Source organism: Anguilla rostrata, chromosome 1 (assembly GCF_018555375.3).
Source record: "Anguilla rostrata isolate EN2019 chromosome 1, ASM1855537v3, whole genome shotgun sequence".
Lineage (NCBI taxonomy): Eukaryota > Metazoa > Chordata > Actinopteri > Anguilliformes > Anguillidae > Anguilla > Anguilla rostrata.
Window position 1 is genome coordinate 29,911,959 of NC_057933.1, and position 19,023 is coordinate 29,930,981.

Genomic DNA, 19,023 nt, shown 5'->3' on the forward strand with positions numbered 1-19,023 from the left:
GTGACCTCCTCTTCCTTATTAAAATGTAGTTTAAAATGTGTTAGAATGTGCTTTTAAAATGTTAACACATCAGAATTATTTACACACTCCCAGCCCTATATAATGAATGTTTTCAATGGTAATTTCAAAGAATATAGTTGACAATTTTTCAAAAACTAGCCCTGGGTGGCCTTGATACTGTCCACAGCCTACTCAGCTTTTCTCTGCGTTCTCACAAGCTGATCCGATTGGCTTGTTGATCATTGAAAGCAGCAACAGAGACGAAAGCGTTACCATGTAAATGAAGCACAGGCGACCGTCACGCGCATTGTGCGTCCTAGGTGGTTCTTCCAGGTTCTGAACATCTAAACGTCCATGAGATGTTTTCCATAGAGACAGTTTGGCATACCACTGCAGCATTAATCACGCTTTTGTGACTCGCTGGACAATAAACCGAGGAAGCCGAAGAATGTAAAAGATTAAATGCAGTCGTTCCTTTTATCTGTAAAAATAACGAAGTCAGTTTTTACATCGACAGCTCCTCTCAACCAACAGTTGATTGCATTGCTACATTTAAAAGCTCTTGTTTGAGCCTCCTTGTTTGAGCTCAGACTTCTCTAATTTCTTGTCAAAATCATTTTTATGTAAACTGCAGCTGCTCGAAACAAAGCAGGTCTTAAACTTGTGCTCTGTTCAGGTGCCTACCACTTAGCTTCTTTTGGTTTAGGTGGCTTTTGAACAACACTTTGTGCTGGATATTGAAGTTAGATTTCAGAGCAGTGTTATGTACAGTCCATTATATATGGCCCTTATAATGGTCACTTTGACCAGACTTACACCAACAAAATCTTTAAAAGCTTTCAATTTTGTCTCCAATCTACTGTATGTAACACTTCTTGGCTCTCTTTGGTCCCCCAAAACCAAAAACAATGCCGACTGAAAAATTGCAGGCTTTGAAAGTGCCTTTTTTTCTTTTCCCTTTTTCCACAATGTGCTTGGTTTTCTGTTGGGTAATGCTTTTTGAAAAGCCTATCCAGCACCGTGAAAAACGGTTTGTTTTCTAAAGTCCTGTTCTGAATGGGAAGTTTTCACTTCAGTGATGTTTCCTGCAGTATCGGAAGGTTAATTAAGAGGGTTCAGAACCAAAGATTCGGAAAATTCACCGGTCACAGTCCAAACATATTTCTTCTGGTAGTGCTAAAAACCCATTGTATAATCATCCTCTTGAAAAAAAGTCTGAATTTTGAATTAGAAATGAGAACCTGAGAATCGTGCCTGTGTTATTTTTGTCATATTATGTGAAATTCCATTCAGCCTGTAGTGCTAATTAATTGCATTGGCATCTTCAGGTTCACCATGAAAGAACAACATAATTGCATCCCCACTCCTGGTTTTCTGATGACCTGTGTTGTCAACATGTTCCCCACATTCTGCTCTTCCCCCCGCAGTGCCTGAAGCAGTACGTTGAACTCCTGATCAAAGAGGGCCTCGAAACCGCTATTAGCTGTCCAGACTCTGCCTGTCCAAAAAGGGGGCACCTACAAGAAACTGAGGTAGGTCTTGCCCACAGTCATAATACTTGGACCTTCGAGATTATGATCCAGGTCTCCGCAAAACCTTCTCGTTGTTCACGGACTGCAGATTCGGCCCAGAGGAGAAAGGAGTTTGGGGTGGAAGTGCTGCCAGTTTTGCTCCAGGGTTAGTTGGATGGGGTTGAGAGAGCCTGTGAAATCCACTTAATGGTGCCAAACTGGAGGCAAACTAGCCATTTGAACAAAAAGGAGCTGCTTAGTTTCAGGCATCAGCGTGTGGTTACAGTCACAGCCCTTCTTAACAATGTTTTGCTTAATCCTGCTTTGATCTGCCGCTTTGCCTCCCGCGACCTTTGGATGCCTTTTACCCTCATATTATGTTTGGGGTCAGTTCAAGGTTTAATGTCTCGAAAACCAGTTGACATTTTTTAATGACTTTTTCTAATTTGGCCAGATCAACCTGTACCAACTTTGTATACAATGGTAAAGATACCCCCAGCTAAGTGATACCTAAGAAAATAATACAGCCTTTTTTGTTTTTTATCTCAGATTATTTGTGGGTCATTTTGGTGGCATTTCCCATACATGTTTCAAACACACAGTATCAAAAAAATGTTTTATTACAGTAATTTTATATCAGTTTAAACTGCTGGGATTTGGTTTGACCCATAATGTAAAAGGTGGCATAAATTTTACGATTAAAAATTTTTTTTTAAAATGGAACGCTTCCAAGTCACTATTTCAAGCTGCCCACCCAAACGGTGGTCACGTTTGCAGAAGAGACAGCAGTGTGTCGCACGTAGGTGTGGCCCTGCCCACTTAAATCTGCCAGACGAGGTCAGACGCAGGAAGTCATTTTGACAGCAAGCACTAGCCGGCTTTGATTTGAATCAGACCTGGGTCACATACTGTTTTGGATTCAAATACTTTTCTATGCTTTACTGATCTTGTCTGGTGTATTGGAACCAATGCTATACTCACAAAAAGTGCAAACCCTTCTGGTTATATTGGCAGGCTCAGTTACACCAGGCAAGATCAATAGAGCACAGAAAAGTATTTGAATCCAAAACAAAGACGTATTTGACTCAGGTCTGATTTGAATGGAATGTCTGCCACAGCTGGTCGCCTGGAGGGCCCATCCGCCAATTACTGGTACCTTGCTGCTGCTGAGCTTCATGAATACATTTCACTTTGAATTCACCCTCTGGTGGAGGATCACTTTTTGAATTTCATTTAATCTCTACATGAGAGATGAAAAGCTGATTATCTATAGCCCGAGTTTCAGTTTAAACTCACAGGACTAGATATCCCTTGTCCTCTCATCTCTCATTTATATATTATCAAAAATCAATCGAAATTACAAGATGTTTCTCCCGCTTTGCTTTGAATTTTAGAGTCTGAAGACTCATAGCGAAAGGAGGTGTCATTAATAGTCATTAGCACTGACTCTTTAGTTTCAAAGGATAAGTGTAGGATTATTGTATTGAGTCGATCTGGAGCAAAATACATTCCATCGCATGAATATTTAGATAGAGAGCCATTACCAGAACTCTTTAAGGCTCAGAGCAATTAAAGTCCTTGACAAGAAATAGCAACTTAGAAGGAACTTCAAAATAAAGATGCGCACTCAAGAAAAACCAACCTCACTTTGACCTAAATTTGTAGAGAAAGTTTGAGGTGTCCTTGTTTAATACAAAATGTATCTTCAGATTGGACTTGGAGTGTGTGCTTTGGTCTCACTAATGATGAAGGTCGCTGGCTCTTTTTCCAACAGATTGAGTGCATGGTTGCCACGGAAATAATGCAGAAGTACAGGAAGTTGCAGTTTGAGAAGGGTAAGTGGGCCATTGCCTTTTTGTGGTTTTCGCAAAATCTTAAAGCAATCTCTTGCTTAAGAATATTTATTGAATGGCACAATAATTGAACAGGTGTTTCCTTGCATTTTAGTTTCCTTTCCTTTTATTAGACGACAGTAAGCAATACGCTTTCTGTGACTACCATATGAAAATCATTGGGGAAAGGTGTTGTAAAAAGTAGATGACGAATCTGTGATGACTCTTAAAAAGTGGGTTTATATGCGTGACTGATATTTCAGCTGTCACACTGATGGCTTTGTGTCTTAAATCACAGGCTGAGATGTCAGCCTGTAGCACGTTGCAGATGCTGCTGGTATGGCTTATCAGATGTCTATGCCCTGTGCTGTATTTGCTGGTGATCTGAACGATACATAGACTGCAGACAGATGGATGATTGTATAGACCGATGGACTGGATGGCTTGATAAGATGTATAGGAAATATGGACAGAAAGAATGTAAGAGATTGTTAGATTAATATACATACAGTTGAAGGACAGATGGATGGACAGATAAGTAAATGGATGAATTGGTGGAACGATGGAAATAACAGATTGACTGACCAACCAACCGACCAACTAGAAAAACTGTGAAAGCATAAGTGAAGGAATGCCCTGAGAAGCTGTTGATGATTGGAACAAAGCACGTAATTCGGCCCGCTGTTCCCACAACAACCATTGTCTGATAGGTCAAACGCCGGCAATAGGGGTTAGCCATCTTCGACACCCTAGAGCAATGCAATTTTGCGAATGGCAGGCGTAGATGGGCATAATTCTAGCAATTTGTTTACATTCCAGTCCCATGAGCTGTGATGTTCCAGGAACCATCTAAAGCAGGGTTGCTCAGCCCTGTTCCTGGAAATCTACGGCACCTTCCCATAGGTTTTCATTTCAACCCTAATGCGGCACACCTGATTCTACTAATGAGCAGCTCAGTGAAGTCTCCAGCTGTGTAACAAGGTGTGGTTTGTTAGGATTGCAGTGAAGCCTACAGGACTGTAGATCTCCAGGAACAGGGATGGGCGGCCCGGATTTTAAGGATCTTCGAAGAATGAGGAGAGGGTTTGTGTTTTCTGAGGTTTGTGTGGGTAGAGGCGTGTCGTGCACGTGCCTTGGAAAGGGGGAGGAGGTTCTGTGCTGCAGGTTGTTTATTTTTGGCGTTTCCTCCTGTGGCTTGTCTCTTCAATGCCAGTGTTGTTCCACGGCATTCCTGGTGACCAGGATGCCACTATGCGTCTCGTGTTATGACCGCGTGACATGCAATGCTGTCAAACATGCTGTTTGGCGACCTGTCTGTACAGCATGCAAAGTGGTTTCATGCTTTACCCGCTAACCTAACCACAACCATGTGGTTGGTGAACCGTTCTCTGTAGTGCTTATACATAATGTTTTGCCAAGGAATAACTGACTCATAACCATATGACCATAACCTCTCCATGACCATATCGTCAGTAAAGGTTTTGCTAGGTCTTGCGTGCTATCGGGGGTTGACTTCGCTGTACCTGACCATAGCTTTGTTACCATACAGTTGTTGTAACCGTTCAGTGCTGTCTCTGTTTTGTGGTGACTTGAACTTGTCTGACCGTAACCTCATCATAACTACACGGTCAGTAAAGCTGTACTCTGTCATCTTTCGAGCGTTTTGCCTGCGGGGTGTGACTTGACTTGACCGTACGTGATCGCGACTCTGTTGCAGAGGTGCTGCTGGACCCTTGCCGGACCTGGTGCCCGTCTTCGACGTGCCAGGCGGTGTGCCAGCTGAAGGAGACGGACGCGGCGCTGCCTCAGCGGGTGCAGTGCGCCGTCTGCAGCCTGGAGTTCTGCTCAGCCTGCAAGATCCGGTGGCACCCGGGCCAGGCGTGCCAGGAGAATCAGCCAATCACCGCTTTCCTGCCTGGAGAGACGAGGTAACCCCGCCTCCTCATTATCATTATCATCATCATTCACTCTGTAGGCGTGTACATACTAACGTGATTACTCTCTCAAAACACACACACATGGACACACAGTCATGTGCTCTCGTAATTAAGTAACCCAGCGATTTACTCAGGTTGACGTATTTAGCTAATTATTAAACACTGCTGAAGCTGCACTTGAGCCACAAGCTCAAGACATTTCTACACAATATATTCCTGGAGGTCTGGCTGTGAATGTGTTCTCGTACAGTTGGGCGAAACAGAAACATGCACATGCTAGCCTTTAAAGCAGGGCTGTTCAACTCCCCTGTTCTGGAGGGCGTGAAGTTGCCGCAAAACCCTGTAAGGAATTGGCCCGCTGCACACCTGTACTGAAGTTTCTAGAAGGATTCAGGAACGTAAATATTGTTATTATATTACAATAAACAAGATCAAGTAATCAAACATGAAAGATTCCAGTGCATACAGTGAAGCCACATGCAACCGACAATTTCTAAATCTAAATTCTGCTGCATGTTTCTCAGTATGCCTGTCAGATTTAACCAGATAAATCCAAATTTTGCGCTCAGTCACAAAATGAATCTAACTACAGCAGTATCACAGGGTACAGGACTGACATGGAAACAGTTTTTATGTGTGATGGAGTGCTGCTGTCGAAAAAGAACATGGCATCTGAATGCTTGCAGAATCATCTGAATGAGAACTAATTATCTCTCTCTCTCTCTCTCTCTCTCTCTCTCTCTCTCTCTCAGCTCTTTCTATAAGGCAGATGAGGATGACGCTCCGATCAAGCGGTGTCCTAAGTGTAAGGTTTACATCGAGAGGGACGAGGGGTGTGCCCAGATGATGTGCAAGAACTGCAAGCACGCCTTCTGCTGGTACTGCCTGGAATCGCTGGACGTGAGTACATTCTCAAACCACTGTGTATGCTGGTTTTTGTTCCCGCCACAATTGCAATCTCAGAATTTTTACAAGCAGTGTTTTTTTGTAAATTAGACATTTTTCATGTTTTGAGGGATTATTTTACCCTCTTAAGCCACATTATGTCAAAAAATGGCTACGCATGTCATGAAGAATAAAAGTCCCTTGTTTGCATTGTGCTTATTGTGCAGTATTGCAAACAATTGCAATGAAAGGAGGCAAAAACATTTAAAGACTGAGGTCAATAACTAGGCTCCTAATTAGTGAAAGTCTGGACACCTGTTCACTAAAACATTCCATTTGGTACATAATGAAGAATTCAAAGATTAAAAAAAAAAAATTACATGCCAAACCTGCATTTTAATAATGAGGAATAAATTATGAACTAGCTTTAACACACGTGTAACATGTTAATTGAGCGGGAGAAGGGCTGTAACAAAAACCAGCATACACAAGAGTCCCTAGGACCGAGGTTGGGAAAAAGTGCGGCATAACACACCAAACTGTACCGAACCATACCGCACTCCACCATACCACACCACAGAGGCACTGAGTGAGGCTCTGACAGTCCCTCTGTAACTCCGGTCACAAGGCCATCAGAAAAATGGATACCTTTCATTCTGCTTTTCTCACTCATAGGCGTGGTGCATATTGGGTGATTATTTTACTGTACTGTACAGTATAGTAGTGTGGTGTTTTTTATAGTATGGAACGATATTACTGCACGAGTGTAAATTATGAAAAAAAATACAGCTTTGGACTTCGCTGTACTGCCGAGCTTGTTTCTGTCACAGCTATTACACTCCGTTTGGAGTCCCGCCAACCAGCATACACCTTTCTACAAGAAAGTCTCACGTCTTCTCCACGCCCACATTTCCCGTTTCCATTTTTAAAAGTAAACACGCGATACCATGTAGAGTTCGGCTGTCAACTCGAGCCATGGATGGCGTGTGGTATGCAGGTTTCATTCTCAACTACGACATAAGTGGCGTGCCTTAATTGATCAGATCGTCGATATCTGCACGAGTGCGTAACGCATTGATGCCAGAATATAAGAAAATCTTTATGTGTATCGACAACTGTTCTGGTCACATATACCGCGGTTGTACCATTGTGCACAACCTGCATCCCTTAATTCAGAAAGTATTACGTCACTCCAGCACTATATCCCGTATTCACAATTGTTAGCTGGAATGAAAACCTGCATCACAGTGCTTCGCTCCAGGCACCAGTTGACGACAGGGAGGGCTGGCCAGCTTGACAGGAGGATGTGTGCGGGTCGTCAGTCACAGTCCTTTCCCCGCAGGACGACTTCCTCCTGATCCACTACGACAAAGGGCCGTGCCGGAACAAGCTGGGCCACTCCAGAGCGTCCGTCATCTGGCACAGGACGCAGGTGGGCGCTCCCCAAAACCCGACGACGTGCTTTCCCGCGAGCCTCGGCGGCGGCCGTTCAGATAGCGCATCCCCCTTACCGCCGTCATCGACAACTTTTTTTTTACTTGCCATTATCACTCGCGCTGGGTTTGTGACGATTTGGATGAGTTTCGCTGTAAATCGCTGTGAGATTGAGATGGAAGGTGTTACGTCAACGCAGTCCATCACTATTTTTATCCCGAGTTTGCATTTTTGCACATATTGTTATGCTTTTGCATATAACGTAAATGCAAATGCACATGCTGTCTGTCACCATCTCAGTTACCAGATTAGGTTTGGATGAGGTTACAGTGTTACTCATTTTGATGTATTCTTACGGCTGAAGAGAAATGCTGACATTCCAAATTGGAAGGAAAGATTAAAAAATAGGGTATAAGAAATGATATTAATATTGTAATATTGTAAATTTTACAGTAAAATGCTGCTGACTGAGTTGGCAGAACTTTACCCTATAAATAAGGGAACCATACCTGTATGTTAAGCATGCGGTAGCTGGCTGTATATCTAACAAATGTATAATGGTGTCTCACTGTAAATAATACAATAATTTATATTTTAGCTGTTTACAGTTTTGTACCTTAGCCTATTTTACAGACTTTTACTGTAAAATTCACCCGTTTTTTTCAGCGAATGGGTTTTAGCCTGTCCCCGCATTGACTCCCCGTTTCTCCGCAGGTGGTGGGCATCTTCGCGGGTTTCGGGCTCCTCCTGCTGGTGGCCTCGCCCTTCCTGCTCCTGGCCACTCCCTTCGTCCTGTGCTGCAAGTGCAAGTGCAGCAAGGGGGACGACGACCCCCTGCCCACCTAACGAGGGCCGGCCCCCGACGGCCCCGCCCGGCAGGGGCTGCTTCTCCTTTTCTTGTTTTTTTGGTTTTTTCTTTTCCCTCTCCACCTCCTCCCGGCCCGGAGCTCTTTGTTTCGGGGTTCGACTAGGGAGGGGACGTTTCCCGCATGATTTTACAGACCGTCCCGTCCCGTCCGCTCCCCCCCACCCCCCCCCCCGGGTCTGGACGGGAGGACTGGCCGCAGAGGGACCGTGGGCCCCATCCAGGGCGTCGTCGTGGCGTGCGGGGCGGCCGTGGGAACGGCGCCAAAGAAGACATCGGCCCGCGGGCGTTGTCGGCGCGGCGGGCTGGCGGGCTGCCAAAGAGGGCGGAGGCGGACGCGTGAATCTTTCCTGAACCCTTCTCTCTCTCTCTCTCTCTCTCTTTCTCTCACGCTGTCTTCCGTCACTGTCCCACCTCTCTCGGACTTCCCCGTGATGTCTGTTCTCACTTTCCTCTCTAGGCTCGCACCCCCCCCCTCCCCCCTACCCCACCAGCATTTCCATTGCGCTCGGCAGCTGAGAGGGACACGTTCGTCTTGCTTTCGTCTTTAGCGCGTCCGCCTTTGACCCTAAGCAGTGGTTTCAACGTTGCGTTTCATTTCTCTGTAGTGTCAATGGGAACGTTTCTGTCGAACCCCCCCCCCCGAAACGCACCTCCTCCATCACCTCCATGAAGCTAAAGTTTTTTAAGGTCAATAACGACCATTTTGAGACATTTAAACATTGTTGTTAAAATGTAAAATTGAAATCATGTAGCGTGCCATTTTGGAATCAGGTTTTCACGTCGCCTGTTAAAAAAAGCACAGGGAAAAAATGTCTCATTGAAGTAATCGGTGTTACGATGTTGTGATATGGTTTACCATCAAAACTAGTACGGTTCATAACCTGTGCTTGATGACATTTGAGAATATGTGTCTCAATAGTTCCATATCAAATATTTCACTGTTAATCAGTGTCAAAACAGTCACCCGTATCTTTGTCCAGCTTTGAACTCAGTTGGTGTAAATATCCAAACCGCTGTTGCTTGCAACAGTAATATGCAACCGTGGTGTAAAACCAACTGCAAGAAACTTTAGAATTCAACAACTAGGCTATGTCAGCCAAGATATAGCTGCAACGAGTGCTGCAAAATAATGTCACAAGCTCTTACGCGGCTGTTTTTATTTTAAGAGGGCTTTCATGCAAAATGTAAATAATTTGCAGGGTAATTAATCTCAAACAGAAGAATCTTTGCTCAAAACAGGACTTTTCTTATCAAACCCAGCATTTAGCTGCAGCGTGTATGTCTGTGTATATACAATATATAAATCAAGTTGTACAGAACTTAATAAAGTTAATTCATATCCGACATGGGTTTAGCAGTCAAACAATGTGACTGTGTCATGCATAAACATTGCATCATATCAGATGCACCTCTGTCACTACTATGAAACAAACACGGGCTGGTATATTAAAAATAATATCAGGGACGCTGAGAACATCTCTGAATCCTTTCATCAGGTGAAAGCCCTCTGTCTTGAGTTACTCGGTCAGGACCACTGTAGCTGTTCCAACACGTAGCACCTTGGGTAGTTCTGGGAAAAGCCAAAAACCCAGGGGATGCTCTTGGTTGGACGTGCCAAGCATTTAACCCATATGTGGGTGGTATTGTAAACTACTCTGTTCTCTGCGTGTGATTACAAGGAGCGTGCTCAGTCCACGCAGGTCATCCTCATCCACAGATGTAGCCCAAAATACACGTTCAGTGGTTTCGTGAGTTCCGTATAAAAACAAACAAGATGTTTTCTGCTTTCATGTTTTTTTTTTGTTTGTTTGTTTCTTTTATTTTAGCTGAAAAGGTCTTTAGAGCTGCTGTTTTTTTTTTTTTTAAGGTACGTTAATTTCACTGTTGATGCGCTCTGTATGTTCGATGAAACTCTTTCAAAGTGGTTCTTTTTCAAGTGCTTGTCAACTTTATGCAGGAAGTTCAAGATTATTTCAGGATTAACATTGATTTATGATTCTGTACTTCCTGAATTATTTTCTCTTGAAAGGCTAGCCTCACCTACCCTTTTCAGTTTATTTTAATCCTTTGCTTGAAATGATCACATGTTTGTACAATCTAATAACACACCCATTACCCATTGTTTAGTGAGGTATTGCTACAGTATGTTTGTGGTTTTGAACAACGGTAGCCTGTTAGTTAGAAGTGCCAAGTCATGCCTGTTCAGGCGTCTGCATTTGGCAGTTTCATACACGGTGAAAATTCCTCAACAGTTTCCTTGTGTCACCACATATCTCATTGTCTACACCAAATTATGGCTGAAAACATTTGTTCTTGGTTCAGCTGGTTTTGTGTGTTGTTGTTGTTGTTTAACTAGCCACACAGCATTTTTTTCATGCATGCTGATACTTAATTTGCAATGAGGCAACCTTCAATAATGTAGCAACCTCAACCCTGCATACCCTGCATTCCTGCTATGGTAGGAAGTCGTGAATCTTATTTTTTATTTTTTATTTTTAAGACAAGGTTGTGTCAAACCCAGTAATCATGGTTCTTCATTTAGTGCAGGTGTGTGTGATGACTCTGGAGGGATTTCTAGGCAGTAGGAGATTAATTTCGGCTCAGACGTGGAATTGCTTGGTTTCGTAACTTTTTGGGATGCTTATTTTTAGCTCCCTGGCCCGATTGTTTATGCCTGAGTGTGAGCTTTGGAGCCATTGAGGGCCCCTGTACCTGCAGGGCTACTTGACCCTGGCCCAGCAGGGCAATAGTGCCTGCAGAGCAATCCAGTCCTGGCCAGGAGGGCAGCAGTGCCAGCAGGGCTACTCAACTCTTGGCCAGGAGATTTGTAGTGTCTGCAACCTTTAGGTTCTGCCAATTCAAATAATGCATTGATTGGATTTACCTTCTCTCACTAATTCTAAGGCTTGAAAGAGGACTAACATTTGAACTGTGGTGTGTAGAACTGCCGGACACTTGAACTGTGCAACTGTGGTCCTTCGTAGCAGCAGTCGGCCAAAACTGAAACATGTAGCTATGCCTTAATTTTTGGGACCCTCATTTCTAGGCTCATGCAGTGTTCTTTCCCCCGATCCCACATAATTGTTTTAGATGTGATTTCCACATGCAGTCTTTCTGTATTCAGTCTGAGGTTTCTTCAGTCGCTGTGAGCAAGGCTGGTCGGAGATTTGCACTGTTAGAAGGGTCCATTTCATAATGACAATCGTGCCATGTGTACAAGCGTATCTCGCGGTGATGACGGGAAATTTGTTTTTGAATTGGAATAACCAGTGTGTAGGTTTACGTGCATTTGTATCAAGAAAAACTGGGGTTAGATTGACATGAACTGATGGGGGCTTGAGAATTATCGCAAAAAAAAAAAAATGAATTCTGGTTTTGTTTTTCATTGGTGGATCTGTAATTTTGTTGTACCTCTGTTCTACTTTTTGAAGAATTGTATTCGTAAGGGCTACCTTTACCTAGAGTACCTGTCTTGAGGGCTGGAATTGTAAGTGGAGAGGGTGGCTAGGCAGCGAACGAGAACGATTGGTACAGGTTAGGCAGCATCTTTCTTTCTTTGATTCAGTTCTTACAAATTCCTCTTTCAAGATTTAAGTTTTTTTTCCTGTTTCATGTAACGGATGTTCATATCAACAGACGTGTTTAAATAAAACGTCGCCTCCATCCCAAACACATTTGGATGCAATCCGTCCAGTGAAAGGAAGGTCTACAGCGGGCTAAAACATCATGCAGCAATCATTATACGGAGCCAAACTGAACTTTAAAAAGCTACTTATTCCACATTGATGTTTGATTTAATTCATATGGCACAAAGCCTAGGTCTCCTTAGTTTTTAATAGGCCAAGTGCATTCATTAAATGACCAAATGTTCAGTGTAAAAATGATTGAATACTTTTATAGAATACTTTTCCTTGATCGTATGTAAGTGTTGAGATAATTTAACACTGGGCGTTTCCGTGAAGGGTTGGTAGATTTAGGTCATTTCTATTAAAAATAACACGTCTCACCTCTCTCACTGCATATGTTTCACGGCAACTCGTTGGTTTTATAACAGAATTGAAAGAATTGCTCTGACATTTCAAAAAATAAAAAAATAAAAGAAAGACCACTGTGGCCTGCACAAACACTAGAGCACAGCTTGACATTTCATCTGAAAAAAATGTGAGCATCTCTTTTCCTTCCTCCCAAGGACGAAATTGCCTTTCACTATTATTTAGTTTGCCTTTTTAATACGTAACACGTAATTGTTTTGTTTTATTTTGTTATAATTGTTACGTATTGTATTTGTATTTACTGAAAGGAGGAAGGAATTCTACTTGTAAAAAAAAAAAAAAAAAAAGTTGTAATCTTGTATTTTGGCATGTGTGGATAACGTATTGTATATACAAAATTGTAGTTCTCCCTGCAGAAAAAAATTATGTATTTACACGTATCTATTGTGCCACCTAACACTGTGACATTAAAGAAAATGTACACATTTGTGGTATGTGGCTTCTATGTGAGAAATATCTCCAGTGACTTTGTGGGTTTGTAAGTACTGAACAAAAGCCTGAGTTTTATACCTTGGATTCCATGTGCCAATGACCAAAGATAGACACCGCATAAATTTTGTAAGAATGCTGAATTTGTCGTAATTCCTAATGGTCTTAATGAGGACACATAAACAGGAATACTATTCTTGATACAACTCTGCCCTCTGATGTCCAGATAAAGAATTACATTCTTTGCGTGATAGTCGTGCCTACTGTTAAATTCATGATACTTACCAAGTCCATACAACTACATGCTAATCCACCTTGATGAGTTTTACTTCAGTTACTTGAAAATCCCCTCTTGAGCAGGCAATATTGCGGGCTGTTCTGTGGTCTATGTGTTTCTGAGAATGAGGGGAAACTGAAAAATCCACCGACCCCACTTTGTCTCCTAACGAATAACACTGCTAAAAGCTTTCAAAATGTCGGCAAATGGATAAGCTTTTGGAAGATGAGGCGAGAGATTTGTATCTCCATCCAAAGCTCAATCCGTTCGTATCTTCATCCAAAGCTCAATAGGCTACATTTCTTGGAGGCTGAGTCGTAGGCCTTCCCAACTATAGATCTCTTCTCTCAACCCGTTGGGACGCCAAGTTATCAGCGAAACACAATTTTCACAAGTCTCTGAATCCTTAACTGGAGATTGACATGCCTGCTGTTACGGCTTGCAATACATCACACTTCAGATCCAGCGACTGGTTTTCCGCTGCTGCCATGGCATGATGTCGTTGTGCCCCTCAGATGTTCATGTGGTTGTGCCCCTCAAATTTTCATGCATTACAGATTGAATCATTATTATTTCCAAATGACGTTGCATAAAAAACGAAATTCAAAGTTACACATGAGGACAGATGACAGAAATTGTGACACAGCTGATGTGAACTGATGTGAACTCCCGTTCGTCCGTCCCGGCTAAGCTTGTGTACGCTTTAGCTCTGTACACCTGAGCACCAGCGCTTTGTTCAACTTTTCCAAAGTTCCACTACTGTTTCTCGACGGATGCTGGGTGAGGGCACCGACCCACAAGCCCAAAATGAAAGCGCAAATGCCAAATAATAACCTTGGTGATACATTGTCTCCCACCAGCTGTCCCTGTGCGTTAAGTTCAGCCATTTGGAGGGCCCGTATGGGGGGGATTGCAAGAGCGGTACTGACCGTACTCAGAAGGTGGCGGCTACGGAGGTCACCTGAAAGTTATGAAGTAAAGCATGGTAAACCCCCAAAAGCCCCGCCCACCTACAGCTTGTTCAGTTACAGGGCAATGTTATGTGATCTGTGCTTTGCTCTTGGCCCCACCCAAACCATCACCATTAATACTTTGTTTAATGCATTTCATTCATCTCCATTGGTTCTCATCTTTTGCCTTCTGAAGAGATATATGCAGTGAGTGTGTGTGTGTATATATACCCTCACCGGCCACTTTTTTAGGTACACCTGTTCAACTGCTTGTTAACGCAAATATCTAATCAGCCAATCATGTGGCAGCAACTCAATGCATTTAGGCATGTAGACATGGTCAGGACAATCTGCTTAAGTTCAAACCAAGCATCAGAATATGGAAGAAAGGTGATTTAAGTGACTTTGAATGTGGCATGGTTGTTGGTGCCAGACGGGCTGCTTTGAGTATTTCAGAAACTGCTGATCTACTGGGATTTTCACGCACAACCATCTCTAGGGTTTACAGAGAATGGTCCATTAAAGAAAAAATATCCAGTGAGCGGCAGTTCTCTGGGCGAAAATGCCTTGTTGATGGCAGAGGTCAGAGGAGAATGGCCAGACTGGTTTGAGCTGATAGAAAGGCAACAGTAACTCAAATAACCACTTGTTACAACCAAGGTATGCAGAAGAGCATCTCTGAATGCACAACACGTCAAACCTTGAAGCAGTTCTGAAGGCAAAAGGGGGTCCAACCCGGTACTAGCAAGGTGTACCTAATAAAGTGGAATTTGGTCAGGGAAACTCACAAATTTTGGTTAAAAATATTTTCAGGATTAGACATGTCTGGGTTTAGTGATGCTTTAAAACAAAAAAGAAGAACTAAGCACATTTTGAGTGATAGCTTTCCTTCTGTGAGCGGTGAGTGATTCTGGAGTGGAGCTGGGAAAAGTACGGGGAGCCAGGCAGTGGAGCGCAAACACACTCATGAACAAGGAGCGACATTTCCCACCACTCTACTCTTCTCACATTCTCTGGTCTGTGCATGCACCAGCATATGCTAGCCAACCTAACAGGGAGTGCAATAAATCTCTCCTACTAAATGGGAGAACTACCAATACCCCCCCAGTATTTGCAAGCAGAACAAGGTGGAAACTGTACTGGTGGCAGGTGAGCATAATTCTGTAAGCTGCTGCAAGCGTAGCATGCAAAGAGCAGCTCAGGCAATGGCCAGCATGGGAGAGGTCTGACTGTTGTTTTTTTTTTTTTTTTTTTAAGTGCTCTATTAGGGGTGTGTGCATGTGATAGGTTGAGTATGAGAACATGTAGTGATGTGAGTAAGCAATTGGTTGAGTATCTGTATCTGAACATGTAGTGACATGTGAGTATCAGAGCATGTTGTAATGTGTGTATGTGATTGGATGAGTATGTGCACATGTGGTTACTGAGGCCGACAAAGGGTTGGCTACGGCAAGAGTTTCCTGACCAAACTTGCTCTGGGCATTTTACACTTGTCGCCCATTTAATGAATTGATTTCTGTCAATAATATTTTAGTGTCCTCACTGTGGAAATTCTTTTTCACAATCGGCACCATTCACAAAAAAAACAATTATAAAAAAGCCAATTATACATGACATATTCAATTATACACCATACAGCAAAGAACACAATGGCATAACAACACCGCAACAAAGCAGAAATATTGAGCTGTGCAATATTGAGCTGTGGTTAAACAGGAATCACAGTGGGAGGTGAGTGTTGTTCAATTTATGTATGGCAGAAAGTACAAAGCTTTCGCTGAAATGAGCTCTCCTGCACATGGTGTCTGTATCTGCTACTCAAGGGGAGAAGGTTAATGCTACAGCACAGTGGGTGTTCTGAGTCATGTCCAATTATGTTTGCCTTGCATGTTATGGCTGTGGAGATGAGATCAGACATGTAGGGAGTGGCAAGACCAATCATTTTGGTGCCTGAACGTGTGATTGTGAAAGGTTCATTCCTATTGGAGACTGTAAGCATATACAAGAACTGGCTCAATGATGTACAGGAAGAGTAGGAGGTGAGGGTGGACATACAGGTTTCTTAACTTGTGAATAACTGAGAGTTACCCCCCCAAGGAGGGTTTGAATCACTGTTGGTCCACCTGATGGCACCAGAGCAACTTCCCTGGCCAAATGGGTGCCTACAGTCTGCCTGCGCTGCCAGTTTAAGCAGTTCAGTCCTCCAGTAACAAAGACTCCACATACTCCGAAAACCAAAGAATAAGAATTTGAACAGTCTTATATTCAAACTTAAAATCTTATTTCTATTACACTGAAAGACAGAAAGATTGCCAATAATCGTTCAGACAATTTCACTTGACAAGCAAAAATAAGGCCAAAATATCTTCTACTTGAGAGAAAAAAGTTATTATTTATTTATTTTTTAAAGTATCATTACTGGAGTAAAACACAAAAGATCTCATTTTTATTTATTTATTTATTTATTTATTTATTTTGCAGCGCAGTTTATGTATTTGTATGTCACATAATCAGAATGGATATCCGCACACTGCATTACAGCTCCCAATATTTTATTGACTAAAAAGCAAAGCATGTGAGTCATTTGCCTGATGAAGACCCTGTTGGGTTGAAACGTTGCTTTCCTTTTTAGTCAATAAAATATTGGGAGCTGTAATCCAGTGTGCGGATATCCATTTTCCTTCGATCTTCACATGTACTTTTATCGTGCACCTGGCCACATGACTGGTTGGATGTGCACACAGCTACTCTAGTGTGCTACATAATCAGAATGGCATCATAAAATACATTCCTTTGCAATGGCCACCTGGATCCTTTCCCTGGTTGATCATCTACAAACACTTCCAGAAAAAAATCTCTGTATTTAAAGTTTCAGCATACATGGCATGATACATGGGGTACACTGTAACTGGATAAGTCTATCATGTTTTAGATCCTTTTTAATGTCAACCTGCAAGTTAATCATTCTTCATTGTTTGTGTTACAGAGGTTAGTTGTAGTACTTTATAGTACTGTCCCCATGATCAAAGCAGTTTTCAGCATACCTGGATTAATTTTCCACCTCCTTGTGACGTATAGATGGCCATTTTTGTCAATGTGGCCCAAAATTCATTATTTAGGAAAGCTATACATTTATTGGCCACAGGAGGGAACTAAAGTGCTACACAAAATGTGTGTCACAGTTGTTTCTGCATCATAAATTCTGTTGACACAATATTCAATATTCCAATTTATTATATGAATTCACGGATGCTGAACTCACTAAAGATTGAAATTTTCATCCTTCTCAGTTCATGAACTATATTAATCACTGGAATGTTTAAATGAGTTCAATTTATTCCTCTGTACTTTTTAAGTAGAAAAATAAATGCAGGAACGTCTCTGTTTTAAAATAGGTTGTTTTAATATAGTTAAGGAACTAAGGGGTCTGTTCCCCTTGGTAAAGATCAACAAGAACCAACAACTGAGGGAGAAACACAGGACCATTATGGTCATTGCCTCGAATGAGAACACATCACAGAAAATGGGGAAGAAACAAGGTTTGAGGTAGGGAGATGTGGATTTAGGTAGGGGGTATAGGATGTTACACAAAGGTACTGCATATGAAGGGGAGAGAATTTGGCTGGTTTAGGGGGTAGACTAGTTTTTCTGCGATTGGCCCACTATATTGTGAGACACTTCACGGGGGGTGTACTTGGCTCCCATGTCTTCCAGTGATCCCTACTTAATTTTTTTTTTTTAAACCTTTCAATAAAATGTTAACATGGAGAAAGTCATTGATAGAAATTAAATGGGAATGGCTCAGACAGAACCAATAATTATAACAATTTTTAATGTTATATTCTTTATTTTTGTTTGCATTTTTGTATATACATTTTCTTCAACTTTTTTTTATTTTCAAGTTATATCATTAACAACACTGTATGAGATTTTTGAGGACAATAATTACTATTAGCTCTACACTTTTCAGGAATGTCCAGTCACAGAATGTGTTGTTTTCACCAGGCCATCCGTATGGCTTCAGGATTGTGGCCTCTGCCTGGGCCACTTTAGCTTTGAGAAGTGTTGAATCACTCTCCATAAGACATTTCTTCACCTAGCGTGGGAACTGCAAACACATTTGATTCAGGAGCCAAGTAGGTATCGTTCTACGTGGCCAGGATGTTGAACTCACCGGCATCAGGTGTAGGTAGGTATAGGAATGTTCCTCATCTGAACAGTGTAGGCTGGTGCGAGACAGAAACCAGGGAGTGATTTACACCTTATATTATCATAGAGAAATCCTGTGAGGTGACTCAGAATACACCAGTGATGCTAACCCACCTGTACCACCCTCTCCATCTCCTCTAATGGATGAACTTCCATCTCAGTGTCAAATTATAGTTAATAGATACAACTGCTTAACATTTACATGAGTTTTTTTTCATAGCAGCATGTTTTGTGTATTTTTGTGTATAATATATTGTTTTAAACAAAGCTGCACCTTATCAGTTCATACCTTTCACAATACTGACCAAACAGGACAATTGCATTTGCCAAATCATAAATAGCATATGTGAATACCATATTTACATAATTTGAAACTTTTTTTGGTGCAAAAATTATGCCTTCTCATGGAATAGGCTGCAGCGGGGGACATTTGCTTGGTTCGTCTATTTTACATGTAGTTAGTGATATTTTTCATAAACTTACGTGTACAATTGTGGGCCCAGATGGTAGCACTCCCCACCTCTATGCCAGTCAAACCACTTAGTTCTTCCCATTCCTTTAGAGGTTGACATTGTCTATTCTCATGTACCTTCATATTTTTAACCATATCAATGTAGGTGCATCATTGTTGGACCAACG

The 19,023-nt window shown here is 42.2% G+C and overlaps 1 protein-coding gene across 2 annotated transcripts in view; it reads left to right on the top strand.

Moving 5' to 3' along the window:
* The window catches only part of rnf144aa (ring finger protein 144aa), a 40,336-nt gene extending 27,392 nt beyond the window's left edge, over nt 1-12,944 (top strand). Inside the window, exons 4-10 of one of the 2 annotated variants that reach the window (XR_010329726.1) lie at nt 1,428-1,532; nt 3,286-3,346; nt 5,061-5,271; nt 6,033-6,180; nt 7,508-7,597; nt 8,314-8,613; nt 8,655-12,944. Coding sequence is in view for 1 of the 2 variants with exons in the window: in XM_064333869.1 (XP_064189939.1) it covers nt 1,428-1,532; nt 3,286-3,346; nt 5,061-5,271; nt 6,033-6,180; nt 7,508-7,597; nt 8,314-8,445 (747 nt within the window). In the remaining variant the exon portion in view is untranslated. Of the gene's footprint in view, nt 1-1,427; nt 1,533-3,285; nt 3,347-5,060; nt 5,272-6,032; nt 6,181-7,507; nt 7,598-8,313 lie in introns of both variants that reach the window. The other variant, XM_064333869.1, reaches the window with a different exon arrangement.
* The last annotated feature ends 6,079 nt before the right edge of the window (nt 12,945-19,023 follow it).